We start from the raw sequence: 16,406 nt of genomic DNA, 5'->3' as shown, positions 1-16,406 counted from the left end.
CAGAGGTTTTTCTCGCGTTGTTCCGCCGAAAACACGAGCGGCGAAAAAACTACGAGGACGAGCTTTGTTTTCTTCGGCCGAAGACCGAAGACACGAGCGGCGAAGCCACTATGAAGGCTCGAAACCGGAAACCGCGCCTGAAAAGCCTCTGGTACCCAGGGTAGAAGGAACCATGACTGCTCAAATACCTTGTGCCGTTTCTGTAGATTGGCTGCACAAGAATCTCGGAGACAAAAGAGTTCATTTGGCACTTGTAGACACGACTTGGTTCAGTGACAAGGATGCCATCGAGGGTTTCTCGAAGTAAGTCTTCAAGAGTTGTGAACAAGCTACGTAGCTTATTCCTTGCGAGTAGGAGCAATTATTCGCTTCGGAATCCATATCAAAGTTCCTCGCAAGTTATGTAACTGAACTGTAAATTGTGAATCTAATTGATTTTCGTGGAGCAAAAAACGGACGTATTCTTGTTCGTCGTTCGTTTTCGGAAATACTGAATATTGTGGACTTCTGGAATCTTCCGGCTTCTGTTTGAAAATGTAACGTGACATATTTGTAATTTCTAGCTTGCGTGATTGTAACGCTTGTGCAGCAAAGTGCCTTCATGCGGCAATCGTGATAAAAATGTCATACCCAATTCAGTCAAGAAAGTTTGCTGATTTATGTAAACCAGCCAACTCTTGTTGAGACATGGGTATGACATTTTTATCATGATTGTCTATGATTTTTTACAAGGCACCAACTAAACAGGTCACAATAATATATTCTCATGCAAAATGAATAGTAGTAATAATAATAATAATAATAATAATAATAATAAATTATTATTATTATTATTACACTATAATTATCATCATCATCATTATTAATGTATTTCATTATTATTTGTATCTGTAAAAATAACTTTCCTTATTTTTAGGCAACATATTGTCCATGCATCATACATGGATATTTTCTCTGGTGTTGAAATAAGCCCTTTATATCCTCGTAACATTCCTGATGAAGCAACTTTTCAGATGAATGCCAGAGGTAGTGCCTTGAACAGCAATGACCATGTTGTTGTTTACGAGAATACTGGAAAGTTTGGATTCTTTCTTGGGGCGCGAGCTTGGTGGATGTTTAAGGTAAAATGTAGTTAGCATTATATAAATAACAATAAATTATATTAGACACAGAGGCATAGCGGTGGCAGGCTGGTTCATATATGGTTATTGTAACCAGGGTTCATGCTACTCCTTGAAATCCTTGAAAGCCCTGGAATTTAATTTTGGACTTCCAGGGTGCTTGAAAAGCCCTTGAAAAAAAAGGATTTGGTGGGAAACTGCTTCCAAACTCCTTGAATTTTTGCTTGGGTGAAAATTGTTGAGATTGTATCATGCTAAGTTAAAAAAGCAGTTCAAACGTTGAGCCCAAACTTGACCATTGGGGAAAGAACAAATGCAAAAAAATTGCCTGTGTGTGCACTTAACTCACAGGATGTGGGAAAGAATATCATGGTAGACATTTTCAGCCAAAAGAAAAAAAAAAAAGCACCGAAACACACACATAATATTCGCGATGTATGGCATAGAAATCTTCTTGCAAACATTCCTTGAAAACTTAAATCCAGCATGAACCCTGTGTAACCGATTCCCTCCCCAGGGTTGCTGGTTCAAGGCCTCACTAAGTCACTGGGTTGATTCCTTAGATTAACTGAAGCTGTTGGTGATTGATAGCAATCAGTTTTCTTCAAATATTATAAATACATGTAGCTCTTAAAAGAATTTACCCTGTGGAAGTAAAATTTGACAAAAACTTGGTGTCACAGTGTAGCAAATTAAATTTTCCACAAGTTTGGTTTGTTGATCACAGAGTGTGGAATTTAAAGTGTGGCCTGTCATTTTGTGTATAAATTAAGTGGCCTTCTTGAATATTAATTCTTCAATCAATTGTTGGTTTGTTTTGTTAACACAGCTGTTTGGTCATCAAAATGTCTCTGTGTTGGATGGGGGACTGGAAAGGTGGATTGCCAATGGCTTTGACACAACCAACATGATGGTGAAGAAAAAGGTAATTTGGTGATCGTTCAAAGACCTGCCAATAATAGAGTTATCTTTATTTTTAGGTTATGGTAAAGCCAGCCATTTATTGTCTCTTGAGGGGCAGATTTTAGAGGACAATTTGTGACGTTAATGGTTTGTATATCCGGACATGAGGAATGTTGAATTTGGTAAGAAGACCTAGGGGACTCTTTGTGGCATTTATTAAAATCGGTGTGCATAATAATTATAATGACTTGTGTTTCGGAGCGACATAATTATCTGTAATATGGTCATTCTCCCGTTAGAATGTTCCTTTTAGAAATATTAACATCCTGCCCTCTCCTTATTGAGCAGCTTTCCAGCTTAGTAAATGAGGAAGCCAGGTAATAATGAAAATTAATATTATTAATAGGGCAGGTACAAAATTCGGACCTGATCAACTCAGATCGCTCACCTCTGATCGCTCAGCATAAAACAGGTTTGCAAGCCAAAACTATTTGACGTTTGTTCAAATTTCACCAAAGTTAAAGATTAGGGCAAAGAATTGATTTCTCAAGGTCTTTTTTTTTTTTACGTGGATCCAGGGTGAGTGATTTTAGTTGATCCGATCTGACTTTTGTACCTAAGACTCAAGAGCCTTGTGGTTTTAGTTTATGCTTCCTTGCTACCATTTTCTGACCCTTTACTAGCTGTCTTTTTCTCCACTTGCTCTTGACTTGTGGTAAATAATATATTATCTTAAATACACATAATAATGGATTAATTAATAATTCCAGGAAGGTGACTTTAAAGCCAAGCTAAATCCAGAGTGGATTGTAAAGTTTGAAGACATGGTGGAAAATCTCACGTCAAGGAAAGTTCAAGTTTGTGACAGCCGTGTGCCAGAAAAATTCCATCTTTCACCAGATGGTAATTTATATTGATGATTTTTTCCAGTTAATCTATTAATTTTATATTTTCTTTTTTATCCCTACCAAATGTGTAAAATGCTGTATACATGTATTGGGTTTCAATCTCAAAATTGACAAGAACACTACTATTAATCAATGGCAGTTGCATCATGATTCCAATGTAAAACAAAAACGCATTGAACTTGGGGAATGTGCATGAACTGCATAATTATTTATAATGTAACATGAGCAATGGGTATGTCACCGGAATCCCAAGATGGGATAATGGTGCCATTGATGACAATATGACCGTGCACCGGTGGCTCAGTTGGTTGAGCACCGGGCTGTTACGCGGGAGGTCATGAGTTTATTAAACTCCGGCCGGACCAACACTCAGGGTCTTTAAATAACTGAGGAGAAAGTGTTGCCTTTGTAATTACATCTGCAAATGGTTAGCTAGACTCTCTAGTCTTCTCGGATAAGGACAATAAGCCGGAGGTCCCGTCTCACAACAATTCAATGTTCACAATCCTGTGGGACGTAAAAGAAACCGCACACTTGTTGTAATGAGTAGGGCATGTAGTTCCCGGTGTTGTGGTCTGTCTTCTGTGGTGTATCATGGTTGGGAGGGTTAATGCTCGGAGAGGGCCGTAAGTTACTGTAGAAAACTGTAACAGGTTATTGTGTCTCCCTCTTTAAATAAAGATATTGAATTGTGATGCAGGGGATCTTAGAAAAGTCTCCTTCTGTTGATCTTGACGAGATCCTCCCTCACATTGGGATGAACCCCACCGTCACTGAAAACTAACCAAAAAGTTACATTTTGTGCAACTTACATCTTTTCAGATCCAAAAAGTGGTCACTATCCTGGTGCAATCAACATTCCCTTCACAAGTCTGTTCAATCTTGAAACCAGAACCCTAAAATCTGTTGTTGAGCTGAAGAAAGGTGAGTCAAAATTTGCTGTCAAGAATTCACAATCATGAAAGGACAATGAGATTGCCAAGTATTATGAAACTGGCTTGCATGTAAAAAGCAGGAGAAAAAATTATTTAATTGGAATGTGTTGGTAAAAGATATTAGTATATACTAAAACAGTGGATAGCATTGAACTCGTGTGCTGATTGGCTCGTCAAACTCCGAATATCCTGTGCTATTTACCTCTTAGCAACTCGGGAAAAAAGGGCGTCCTGATTTGCATTCGTGACAAGTGAAGAAAACATCCAAATTAATTTTTTGTGCTGTATATTATCTCACTGTTTTAGTATATACTAAAACAACTATTCACCTCAGTGTCGGTGGCTAGCGTTGGATATTTACCTTCCCGCAAATATCCACCCCTAGCCACCTCCACTTCGGTGAATAGTTGTTTTAAAATATTTCTGGTGTACCAATATTAAAACGATTTACTGAACATTAGAAAAACCTCCCCCCTTCCCACTATCTCAACAAAATAGTGTTTTACGGTCTGTTCTTGGTTGGCTATTGGCTTTAATAATCCTCTTTGCTTAGACCTAAAATATGCAAGGAGAGCTCTAACTCCAATTTTCTGGTGGATCTACAATCCGGACAGCCAAAAAGATCATGACACCAAACCATCTTTAAATAGAACCCCTGTCCCCAGTGTCAGTGTCAATCGCTCAAAACGTTTTGGCATTCCTGGAAAAGTGCCGTGATACTTTTTGCAACATTGAATCGTGGGAAGGGTTGAACTGCTATGCAGCGTCAAGTGTTCCATAGATTTATGGCTGAGATTGTAGCTTGGTCACTACTCATCCTTTCATCTTTTTGTGGATACAGAAGGCTTTATAGACCAAATTGCTAAGAAAAAACGTTTAAGTCAATTAATGGGTTTATTAATGTCAGCTTTCCTTTTGCATTATAGTCTATTCTGATGCTGGAATTGACCTCAACAAACCTGTCATCTGCATGTGTTTCAGTGGAATGTCTTCGTGTAGCCTGCTTCTTGCGGCACATCTTTGTGGATGCTCTGACACTGCCCTCTACCTTGTGAGTAGATCGTAGTTCAGAAGTTATAAGTAAAAGAGCTTTTTCACTACACTTATTTTGTATTAATTTTGCAACTAAGGAGGTATTTACATCAAACCAGGACAAACTCAGACCGGCACAAGTTCGTTTCCGCCTCCATACATTTCCTTTTTTTGCATATAATTATTATACGAGACCCACCTGTCAACGAACTCAGAACAGTCTGACTTCATCTCAGTTCCTGGACCGAGATGAGAAACTCTCATACTGGACTGAGATTGTACCATTCTCGTTTACAGTACATGACAACAAATCTCAGACCAGGCCCAGAAATTTCAAGCCTTTATGCATTTGGGTCAGCGATATATTTTAATGATTTAGACATCAAAGATATCATTTCGTCCCAAAAACCCTGGGCACCAAGCATTTTGTCCCGGTTTTATGTAAACAACTGCAAAAATTTCATGCTGGTCTGAGTTAATCCCGGTCTCATGGAAATAACCCCTAAATATGTGTTCAGTGCAGAAGCTATCATTTTTATTTTTTTGCGCCAAGTGAATAATTTTCTTTCAAAAGTGAGTTTCATTTTAATGTTAAAAGCCATTGGAACGAAAGTGAGTTGCACACTGTATGGTTACCACCTCCACAGAAACTGGGCACCATTACTGTCTTGAGATTGGGTCACATTGGCAGACACCATGTCAGCTACCTTGTGGTAGTGGTGGCATTTTCTTTTGGACAACAATAGGGACATGCTTTGTGACGAAGTGTCCCGTTGCTCTAATCTCCCCAGCTTCAACATCGCTTGTCTCTCAGAACACAGACAAGTGTCCCCCAAAATTAATGCTGCTCCTTGAGTAAGGATAAAGGGCTTCATTTACCCTAAGTCATGTGTAAAAGTAACGTTTAACTTAAGGACGGTGCCTACTATCTTTATTGCACATACGTTCTACGCATCTCTAGATACTCTGGTTTCCTAATATCGGTGATGCTTACTAATTCAGGGATATTATTGCGCAACTTAAAACTATCCGGAAAAAGTAGATCTTAGTAAATACTCTTGGTATCCAAAAAGAAAATTGGGGGTAACCATGCATTTTTGAGAGATATTAAGCTTCAGTTTGAGAGAAAAACGCTATACATTGCTTTGTATTTTAAAGCTTTTTACAAATATTATTCATGAATCATCTTTGAAAAATGCATGGTTACCCCCAATTTTCTTTTTGGTTTTAAATAACACTTAATCATAAACCGGGGCAAAAATACCTTCGAATTAGTAGGCACCGTCCTTAACCAGAGGTTTCAGTACAAGGCGGCTACCAGGAATAGACTGCCAGGTACTTTAGTCCATCCCTGACCTACTTCTCACGACCATTTGAAAATTTTTCTGTGTACACGTTTTTCCACCATTCTCTATCACAAAAATAAAATCGCTTTACTTGATTTATGAAATTCCGAATTACATTGTATGGAGTTTTCTTCTAAAGAAGTAAAGTCAACATATTCCAACAAATTCCCGCATTGAAATGTAATCACAGTGCCCGGGGGGGCGGCCATATATGGGGTATATGGGTATGTGCCGCTGTGAAGGGTATGGTTTTCAAGCAGTTTACTCTAGCATAGGGTATATAAATCAGAGTGTTTGGGTCTAGAATAGGGTATCATTTTTCACGAAACTGACAAGTTGGTTGAAGATTTTATCTAGACTAAGGAAACCAGGAATTGGTACTCAAAAATATAAAAAAATGAAATCGGCAAGTTTAAATTTTCTCGACTCAGCCTCAACAGCCTTGATAGATGACCATCATAAAACGCTACTGGATATTATTAACTGTCAAAAATCGGGATTCAGATGGAAATCCTTTTTTAAGAAAGAAGTGATTGTGGTATAAGGTTTTGTTTTGGCTTTGTTTTACACTGTGCTAGTGACCTCAGTTTCTGGAAAACAGCTACTCTAGGATAGGAGTGATTTGGAGAGTTTACTCTAGTATAGGATAGCAAAATCCAGCTGAAACTAGCTCTGGTATAGGCTAAGGGTTCCAGGGTCCCAGCGGTATATCCCCACCCAGAAATTCCTAAAGTCCCCCCCCCCCCCCCCCTACCCGGTCACAGTGACATTTCGTGTGATCACAAAGAATGTGTTTTGATGTTTTGCTGTGAATGGCTGAAAGATAAGGCGTTCTGCACAATTTTTTGGCCAATATACCAGAGAAATCATAAGATGAGTTATCTACCCAAGGGGCATAAAATAATGAAGTGAGCAATTTGCACTTTTAAAGAATCATTGAACGGTCAAGGCTATCTCTATTGCTTGGGGGAAATTTCATGTCCACCAAATAGTTGGTTATAGAAGTACTCACCTTTTTTGGAGGTTAGTGCTCAATTTGCATGACGTGCTTCCTATAATGTATTTAAAATAATACTTAGTCTAATAAACCAGCAATTTCTGTTCAAAATGACTATAATCGAGGTTTTTTGTTGCCTAGTTTCTATTGCCTTTTAGAGGGAAATACTTTTTGAAAAACGATGGAAATGGCATTTCTAGGGGATCGAGCATGCCCCCAGACTCTCCGATAGGCTCACGCCTTTGGCACTAGATTCCACAGCCATCTACTAAATGGACACTTCATGTTGAATGTCAAAATTGGGCCTGCATATAATTAAGTGGATTTTCCAGGCGCTTTATTTCACCATAATTTGCCTGTATGATTATGGATTTCTCCCTTTTTTTGTTTTTTGCAGGGTGGCTTTACTGAATGGAAAGCAAGAGCTGAACCGAGTCAAATTGAATAATGCTTCAAAATAATACAAAATTTGGCATTGTAGCTAGTAGCAGTCTGATGATTGCCCGTGACAGAATCTTGAAAATTTAGAGGCCACCAATAGTGACAAAAGTGTAATAATATTATTGATGTCATCTTTTTATATGCTCCTATAATGGGAGATTAGCATTGGTTCTGTTCATTTTTGCCTGCTGAATTTTCTTGGTTTCATCATTTGTAGGTCTGGACTATTAATTAAAATGGGCAAGCAGTTAGTAGCTTGCATAGCAAGCATTCTGAGCAAGGGCATTTTGCAATTCAATGCACCTTTTGCCAGTTGTTTTGGATTATCAATTTCATAGCAGAAAAATTAGGATGAATTATTGTTAATTTTTAGTCATACTGTGAGGTCCTGTCAGGAAAGGAAAGGAACTTTATTTAAGTGTCTAATCTTCTAGCGCCGTAGAGCACTAATCGGGGACACTGTAAATTGAAATTAACAAGTTAACGCAACTCAAATCAAATTTTGGTGAGGAGAGGGGAAACCGCAGTACCAGGAGAAAACCTCTCGGTGCAGAGTAGAGAGCCAACAAACTCAACCCACATATGACGCCAAGTCTGGGAATCGAACCCGGGCCACATTGGTGGGAGGCGAGTGCTCTCACCACTGCGCCATCCCTGCACCCCAAGCCACCCTGTAGCAACTTAATGTTCAATTTGTAAAAGGTTTCTGCATGGCATGCATGGAAAATTTTCTCCATTGGCTAAATATGGAAATGCATGGAAAGAGGTACAGTGTACATGTACTGTAATTTAGTTCAAGATGTTACAATCCAGGCAATCTGATTGGTCCATTGATGAAAGATATTTGCAGACAGCCAATGAAATCAGCCCTTGATGGTGCAAATTTGGATGCATGATTTTGATGCAGTACATGCATGCCTTTTTTGCTTCTGTGCAATTATGATAACCTGCAAATTGCATCTTCCACAGGCTTGTGCAAATTTGTTCTTTGAAAATTAGTATAGTTAAATTACATTACAATGAACATTATTTATAATTAGTAAAACATGACAAGTGTTAGTTTTTACAGCTTTATCTAGATTTATGAAGACAATAACAATGAAAATATATCTAGATGAATCCATGTTTAATTGTGTGGTTCCTACCCATAGCTGGCAATTTTTTCCAGGTGTATTTTCCGCAGAAAAAAAAAAAAATAGGCTAGTAGTATGTTATTTGGTGGACAGAGAAACATCAACTTGAATCAGTATGTAATGACAAGCCTTAAGGAACACAACAAATATTGTTGGTGTTTCAACTCTTTATTCATCTTCACCAAACATCAAACAATCAGTTTTCAGTGTTCTGTTATTACAATTCAGAAAGTCTTTAAAATAACACCTTGTATTAAGGTGGCTTAAATAAAATTCTAGAATTAACATTTTCAACCAAAACTATTCCAAAGAATAAACTACAGTAAGACCCCACAAGGAAACCTATTTTCTAAGAACCTATTGGACTAAAATTTGTTAGTTGTACCCCCTCAAAACAAGAACATGTTGACCCTAAAATTTGAAACAAGTCCTTATTCTAAGGGATAAAGAAAAACTGGCTGCTGCATAGGGGACGAAGGCCAAATACCACTAAATTCTGCTACCTAAAATGTGATTTTTTTCCTTATGGAAAAAAGAACCCATTTGAGAACCTTGGTAGCCTACATTTTTTTAAAATTACAATTTATGTAAGAACCTGTTTAGGCTAAATCTAAATGGAAGGTTCTTTCTCATGGGGTTTTACTATATTGTTTAAAGGAATTAGTAAATGGAAGCGACTACTGACCAGCAGATTTCACATACGATCTTGTGATGCTGAAATAAATTATTAATAGACCTTATTCATAAATGGCGGCCAATTTATAATTCTTTCGTCAAAGTGCAAATTAGCCTACCAAGCCTCTATACCATACATTGAACTGAAAATAATTCTTGCTCTAAAATGAGGCTTGGTAGGCTAATTTGCACATGGACAATTTAAGAATTGTAAATGTGACCGCCATTTATGAATAAGGTCTATATGTTGCTCGAAAAAGTTCTAAATCTCCCATAAGAATGAAGGTCTGCATTTACAATCACATTTTGTCAAATTGAAGTAATTTTTTTGGATATTTTAAACAGTGTCTGATTTCATTAGGAAAAAATATGTCATATGTCATACCAAGGGAAGATAATAGGTTGAATGGATCCCAAAGTGAAAAATGATGATACGAAAGTTAGTGATTAAAATCATGCAGACCTTTAAGTATTTACTTTTAGAGATGGAACCAGCCAATAGTTTCAGGAAACTCTAACTTTAAACATCAAAGGGGCTATGTCACGCAAATGATGTAATTTCATTGACACCCAAAATGCGTAAAAAGTACACAAACATGGAGAATGAAACATTGCAATTACAACATAAAAGAAATTTACAGTGAAAGGAAAGACAAGCATGGATGGAGCTACTTGAATGTAGTACAACATTTAATACACAAAAGGCTCTTTTAAAAGGAGGTGCAATATTATTTTAAGAAATAAAATAGTCTGAATTAGATATTAACATTTTTATCAACTTCTAAAATGGAAACTTCACCAGATGAAACGCAATATTTTCACTGTAATGCAATATCAGCCTCAAAAAATAATTATTAAAATGTAAATTTCAAGTCTCAAACATTGGCGAGAGATATTTTTCAACTTTCTTTTTGTCATAATACATAATGTTTTTTCCTATAACAAGACTGAGGTGGTGACCACTTAAATTATCACCTCATAATAACAACAATAATTATCTTTTTCCTACTAAGAGGATACAATATAAAATGCTTCAATTACAAAGCTACCATTATTCTAGAGAATCCTCTTAGTCACTCTAAAAAATACCTGATTTCAAGTAAACTCAAGATTTATATACACTGTCTTGTAACTTAACATAATTTGTTACAAAAGCCCACATAATAATGTGTCTGCCATTTCCTGGTTAATTTCTTTGCTTCTTTCTTTCTTTCTTTTTATTCTTTTTTTTGCATTTCTTTCCTGAGCCACTCCTGAGCTCAGTAAATTCATTGTTTTGCCATTTGAATACAAAAGAGCAATAACATTTATTGTCTTTACAAATAGTTAACTTTAGGGGTGAGGATTTTTTCCTTTTGTTATGTATGTTAGCTACAACACCTGCAACTAACACCACATCATACATTGTGAACTGGAGATCTTTAACCATGATGTCTTTTTTATGTTAACCTATCAAATTAATTATTTTACAACAATTATAAATGAATAAGTTTGTGTATTTAATCTCTATTATTTTGATGTTGAATTGAATTGATTATCTCATCTTTGAATCTGGAGCTGATGATTCATCTCTGCCGCTAGTATCATTCATGAGTTCACCCTGCATGTACCATCGGCAACACTGTTATAGCTGATGTGCCATTCATCTTTCACACTAGTCTTCTGACTACATGTAACTCAAATACTCTGTCATAACCATTTATGTGATTTTAAGCATTGGAGCAGGAGCTTTTTTTGCAAATCTAAGCACTGTGGACACAGAATTGGTCTGTTCAATCAGATTCTGGAAGAAAACACAAAAGAAACTATTTAGTGAACATGAATGACAATGATAATTTCTGGTCCTGATGTCATAAAACTTGTTGTGTTATGCAAATGCTCAAATTTCTGGAATGAAAAATCCTTGTGACATACAGCTATACATGCATGACCAATAATGCTACCACCAGAAACCCATAAGGGTTGAAATGTGTAACGGCCCCTTGTGTGCTGGGAAAGAAGCTTCAGAATATTCAATTTGCTAAGTAAAATATTTGGAACAACAAGAGAGAAACATTCAACCAATCAGTTCGCAAGAACACCGTGATGCAATACCACCGACGTTCTCGCACAAAATTAACTGGAGCAAGGGGTTTCCAAAATTTTTGTGGTACTTAGCACTGAATATTCGGAAGCTGTGAACGCACGTTACACGTTTCAACCCTTATGGGTTTCTGCTACCACTCAATAACCTTTAACGATTTTTGGGTCTCAAGCAATTTTGTCAGCTCCATTACAACCTACTGTAGCAGTAATCTTGGATTATTGAACTCCGTTTAAAGTTGGTTGAGGAACAAAGCAGAAGGGTATGGAACACAGGCTACATGCAAAACACCTTTATGAGTGCCCCTCCAAACCACAAAAGAATCTGCAGGGCAACTATTTTTGAAAGTTGAACTTCTCACATTATCGTACTAAGGACATCACATCACATCATCAAATCGACACAAAATTAATTTGGAAGCATTCTTCCTGCATCAAATGCAAACTGAATGCCATTGTTACATACTAAATCACAAACCTTGATAATACACATTTCTGTAGACTATATTTTATCATTCTAGACATAAGAAAAGTTCATTTTTACCTTGACAAGAACACAGTGCAAAGGTTCTCTCAACGTCCCTTGATGTTCTGTCATCTCATACAGCTTACAGCTGTTGTTTACCTGAAAATAAAACCAAAATGTTGCAATACTGTTAGAGTAATTATTTAATTTTGCTTTTTGCTCATCAAATGAATTACGGTAACTAACAATAACTCCATCATCTGGCTGCTTCATTTGAATGCATCTATACATTGTATCAGTACAGTAATTTCATAGTCAAATCCTCGACTACCCAGAGCACGCGTAATTACATGTAAAAGCACTGGTCAAGGTTTTAAAATGAGCCATAAATAATTAGTAGCAGAAACTCTGTTGCACACATTGACTGGTTGTTTCATCAAATGCCACAAGCAAGTGACTAAAAATTGTTTATGGAAAAACCAGAGCAGCAGTGTCTTGTTGTTACTACTAACATCTTGGTTTTTTTTTTTCGACAGCCAAGTTATTCATATTGAAAGTTGCCGCAAAAGGAGTTGTTAATCACAAGCTACATGTAGTGCCTAAGATAAAACTGTTTTTTGCGACCTTGTGCTATAATTTGCAGGAAGATAGCCTGCACACATCCGGTTTTTTCGGCTCTAGTTTCACCCCCGAAAAAAACTGGATGCTCTCGCAGGCTAGCTGGAAGAGAGCTTTACAGTGAACCAGTTCGCTTAACTCAGTTTGCCAATTCTTGGGATCTTAAGCATGATCACTATTTGACAAGATAACTAACAGTTTGGAGTTGTTCCCACAGTTTTTGGTTGGTACATTTTAGCTTTAAGGCCAAGTTCAATTTCAGAACATGATTTAAACCTCTTAATCCTGATAAAACCCTGAAGGACACTCTTACAAGAACAAAGATGAACATCCTGTTTTTTATGACAACATCAACAAAAATTAATGTAACTGGTGACCATCAGCTGGTACATGACACAGTACTTAATCCAAAGTTGGGGCAGGATAGAATTTCAAAATAAAGGGTCCCCCAGGGGTTTTGGGGAACATGGCTCATTTGAACTAGGGAACACGGGAACATAAACCATTATAGGGATCAAAAAGCCGAGAACAAGTTTAGAAGTAATTTTGGGGGGGGGGGGGGGGGGGACAAACAACCCCTGGGAGTCAATGGGTTAAAGGGTTTCGTTGTGAAAATTTGTTTTTTAAAAAAACTGAAGCGTCTAAAAAATTAATTTGACGCAAGACAACATTAGTGGTAGCAGATTGAAGGCCAGTGAAGCTATTACAGTATACATGACATAAAATAAGTATGCTGAATACAACAAATTAAGTTGATCTTCCTTACCTTGATGACAGGGATAGCACATTCCCAACAGTATGCCTCAATGAGTCGGCAGTGAACCTGGACACCTGGATCAGCCAGTGGGTTGTCGACCAATAAGCACAGGCCTATTGTTCCTTCGTCTCTGTTAAAAATAGAAACATTGGAGTTACATGTGTTCACGATAATAAATTTTACAGTTTTAAGTATGTTCACACAACAAAGAGAAGGCAGGTCACAAGGTTGTTGGATTTGGAACTCAGGATCTTCACAAGCATGTGCTTTCACGTTTTATTAAGAGGCTAAGTGTAATGTCAAAAATGAAACATTAATCCTTATGAAAACAAGAGGTTTTTATGTTAAACTAAAATAAGGACAAGCTTACACAAGGATTACAGGAAAAAAGGTCATGACAGTATGTGTGTTCAAAAACTCTAAGATTATGAAGGCTAATCTTTGAATATTTTCCCCCTGGTGTTTTCCTTTGCTGCAAATCCTTTCATAACTTAAGCTAGCTGACAAAAACTTCACCTATTGTAAAAGTTTCATTTTCCTGGATGAGAGACATTGAAATGCCACCTTGTGTTGCAAGGAACTTCCTACTGTATTTTAATTACTGTAGTCACAACCATTATGTCACAGATTTTGTATCACATGAAGAAATGAAGATATCTGAAGTGGTTGTTTAAACTTCCTCAGCGTTTTGACTCATTTGACAAAACCCTATACTTCCAGGACAACTCCTCATATCAAAATTGTTATAATAAAAATGTATTCAATAACTTTGATCTTTTATTGGCAAAATTTAATTTGATTTACAAGACGCTTGATTAGATTGGAAGGCTTCTCAAGACTGTAATAGACCAATTTCGATATATTAAAATTCAGTCCGAAACAAAAGGTGTCATCTCGAGGCTCTGGAGAATAAACTCATACAAATCCTTATATTTATTCCTCAGAGCCTCGTGATGATGCCTTTTGTTTTGGACTGAATTTTAATCTATCGAAATTGGTCTATTCAGTACAGTAGCTCTGAATGATTTTTAGAGCTTTAGTCTGACTCTTGAACACTAATCTTATCCAATGTCATTGAATGGTTAGAACTTTATAACAAATGAACAAATTTTAATAGATGTACTGATGTTATGTCCAATAAACAGTAAAAATACACAAAAACAGGAATGAAATTCTTACAAGGCCAGTTCATTGGCAGCATTGTGAACTCCACAGACTAGATTCCCTTCAGATTGGCATTGATGTAGAACTTCTTGCAAAGCCCAACGAACTTTGAGTCTTTGTACCATGCCACTACAACATTAAAAGAAATGTGGAATGAGTCATCAAAAATTTAGATCACCAAGCTTTGCATGGCTTCACTATCAATGCTCTCTGCATCATTGATTACTGATTTTCAGTAATCAGTCACCGCAAAGCTGCTACAAGGGATATCTATTTTGTGTAAAAAAATGAAACATTTTAAAATGTGAAACAAATTTTGAACAAATACAATTTCGAATTAGTTTTCTGCCAGCAAAACGAAAAATATAAAGGAAGTCAAATATTGCGATCTGATAAACAATCTCGTGACTTTCATAACAGAGAGGTCAGATGACCATGAATGAAATATATTGACAGCGCAAAAATTTACACGTCACGGTTTCTTGATAATGTCTGTTCTAGTGATCGTTTTGGCAATATTTTGACCTACCATTTATTGTTTTGCTTTTAAATGGAAATGGATTAACAATAAAGTAGTCGTTTCCTGACGAACAAATCATTGCAATGAAGAGAAATAAAAACGATGGGAGCTCCGATATACGTTCGCTTGCATCTTGACTGATTCCGCATTCCAAAATAAAAACATTGGCTCGAGTTGAGATGCTGCTTTACGACAAAAACAAGAAATAAGCGATAACTGGTGGGAAGAAAGAAATAGAATAAGTAAGGGAAGAGCAAATTTTACAACAGCAACGCCCAAATTGGCCCATTTTCGCAGAAACGTTTGGTTGTACACGTACAATTAAGCAAGGGCCGGTCGTAAGTTTATCACGAGGGAACAACTCGATACACAGAATTACCATTTAACCTTTGCTTTGAAATTGAATATCACCTTCTAGCTTTTTGCTTCGAACATCGCAACATGGAAAAAGATTTCGCAATGAAAATTTTCTTGATTCGAGGGCCGAATAAAAAATTTCACGCAACGTAACCACATCCATTCCCGGGAAAGCACACACCTACGCGGATTACATCACCTAAGAGCGCTGTCGAAGAAAATCTCAAGATGCCGAACGGAAAATAAACTTACCCCATTTCTTCACCAGAGAATTCATCTGTCTCGTTGTCTATGGTTTGATCGTGAGTCATTCTTGTTTTAAAGGCGTTTTAAGCACGTACAAAGGCTTAAGAAATCGGCCAAACCTCAGTACTAACCGATCGTTCACAACCTCGTGGAAATTCTGTCGCTGTATATCGCTGACAAGGAAAATATATAGCTAAGGTCACGTGTTTCAGATCCAGGATGTGCCAAAATATTCTAAAGTACAGGAGGGTAGGTGATGCTTCATAAATAATGTAATTTGTTGCAAAGTTGACCTTTATTATTATCAAATATTTTACGGTAGATTCAAACTTAACTAGAAGCTAAAAATACTGCCTTGCTTAAACTTGAGCGGAAAGTAAAAAATTGCCTTTCAGAGTGAATTAAACAACTACGCCTTACCCCTTCCTAGAAAGTTTGTGTTTATTGGAGGAACAATTGTATGACGGGCCGGAAACCGATTTACGTCAATCTCACTTAACAACCAAAGTGTACACGCAAGCCCATTCTTGGTTTTCTTGCATTCCAGTAATTGACGTTTTAAAAGAAACTAAACAATGTTATAATTTGTTTCTTTCCTGCTGAAAATTAAAAAGAAAAAGTCAAAAGAGATCAGAACTTTTTGACTGTGAAGAAAGCGTCAACTACAAGGTATTTTTACCCAAGCCCCGATTGATAAAAAATCCC

General features: G+C 36.9%; 2 protein-coding genes across 2 annotated transcripts; one reads left to right on the top strand and one right to left on the bottom strand.

Annotated features, from left to right (window-relative positions):
• LOC137973024 (thiosulfate sulfurtransferase-like) lies at positions 1–7,900 on the top strand. Its single transcript, XM_068819736.1, has 7 exons — positions 1–303; positions 917–1,121; positions 1,951–2,046; positions 2,795–2,927; positions 3,755–3,856; positions 4,794–4,918; positions 7,640–7,900. The coding sequence occupies exons 1-7, from the start codon at positions 173–175 to the stop codon at positions 7,688–7,690; spliced, it is 843 nt and encodes a 280-aa protein (XP_068675837.1). The 5' UTR covers positions 1–172; the 3' UTR covers positions 7,691–7,900.
• A 2,822-nt stretch (positions 7,901–10,722) lies between these two features.
• Positions 10,723–15,867, bottom strand: LOC137973025 (growth arrest and DNA damage-inducible protein GADD45 alpha-like). The gene is made up of 5 exons (XM_068819737.1): positions 15,708–15,867; positions 14,594–14,707; positions 13,424–13,544; positions 12,118–12,198; positions 10,723–11,274 (listed from the first exon to the last, which is right to left on the bottom strand). The coding sequence occupies exons 1-5, from the start codon at positions 15,764–15,766 to the stop codon at positions 11,191–11,193; spliced, it is 459 nt and encodes a 152-aa protein (XP_068675838.1). The 5' UTR covers positions 15,767–15,867; the 3' UTR covers positions 10,723–11,190.
• Positions 15,868–16,406: the final 539 nt, after the last annotated feature.

Source organism: Montipora foliosa, chromosome 10 (assembly GCF_036669935.1).
Source record: "Montipora foliosa isolate CH-2021 chromosome 10, ASM3666993v2, whole genome shotgun sequence".
Lineage (NCBI taxonomy): Eukaryota > Metazoa > Cnidaria > Anthozoa > Scleractinia > Acroporidae > Montipora > Montipora foliosa.
This window is presented reverse-complemented; position numbering and strand designations above follow the sequence as displayed.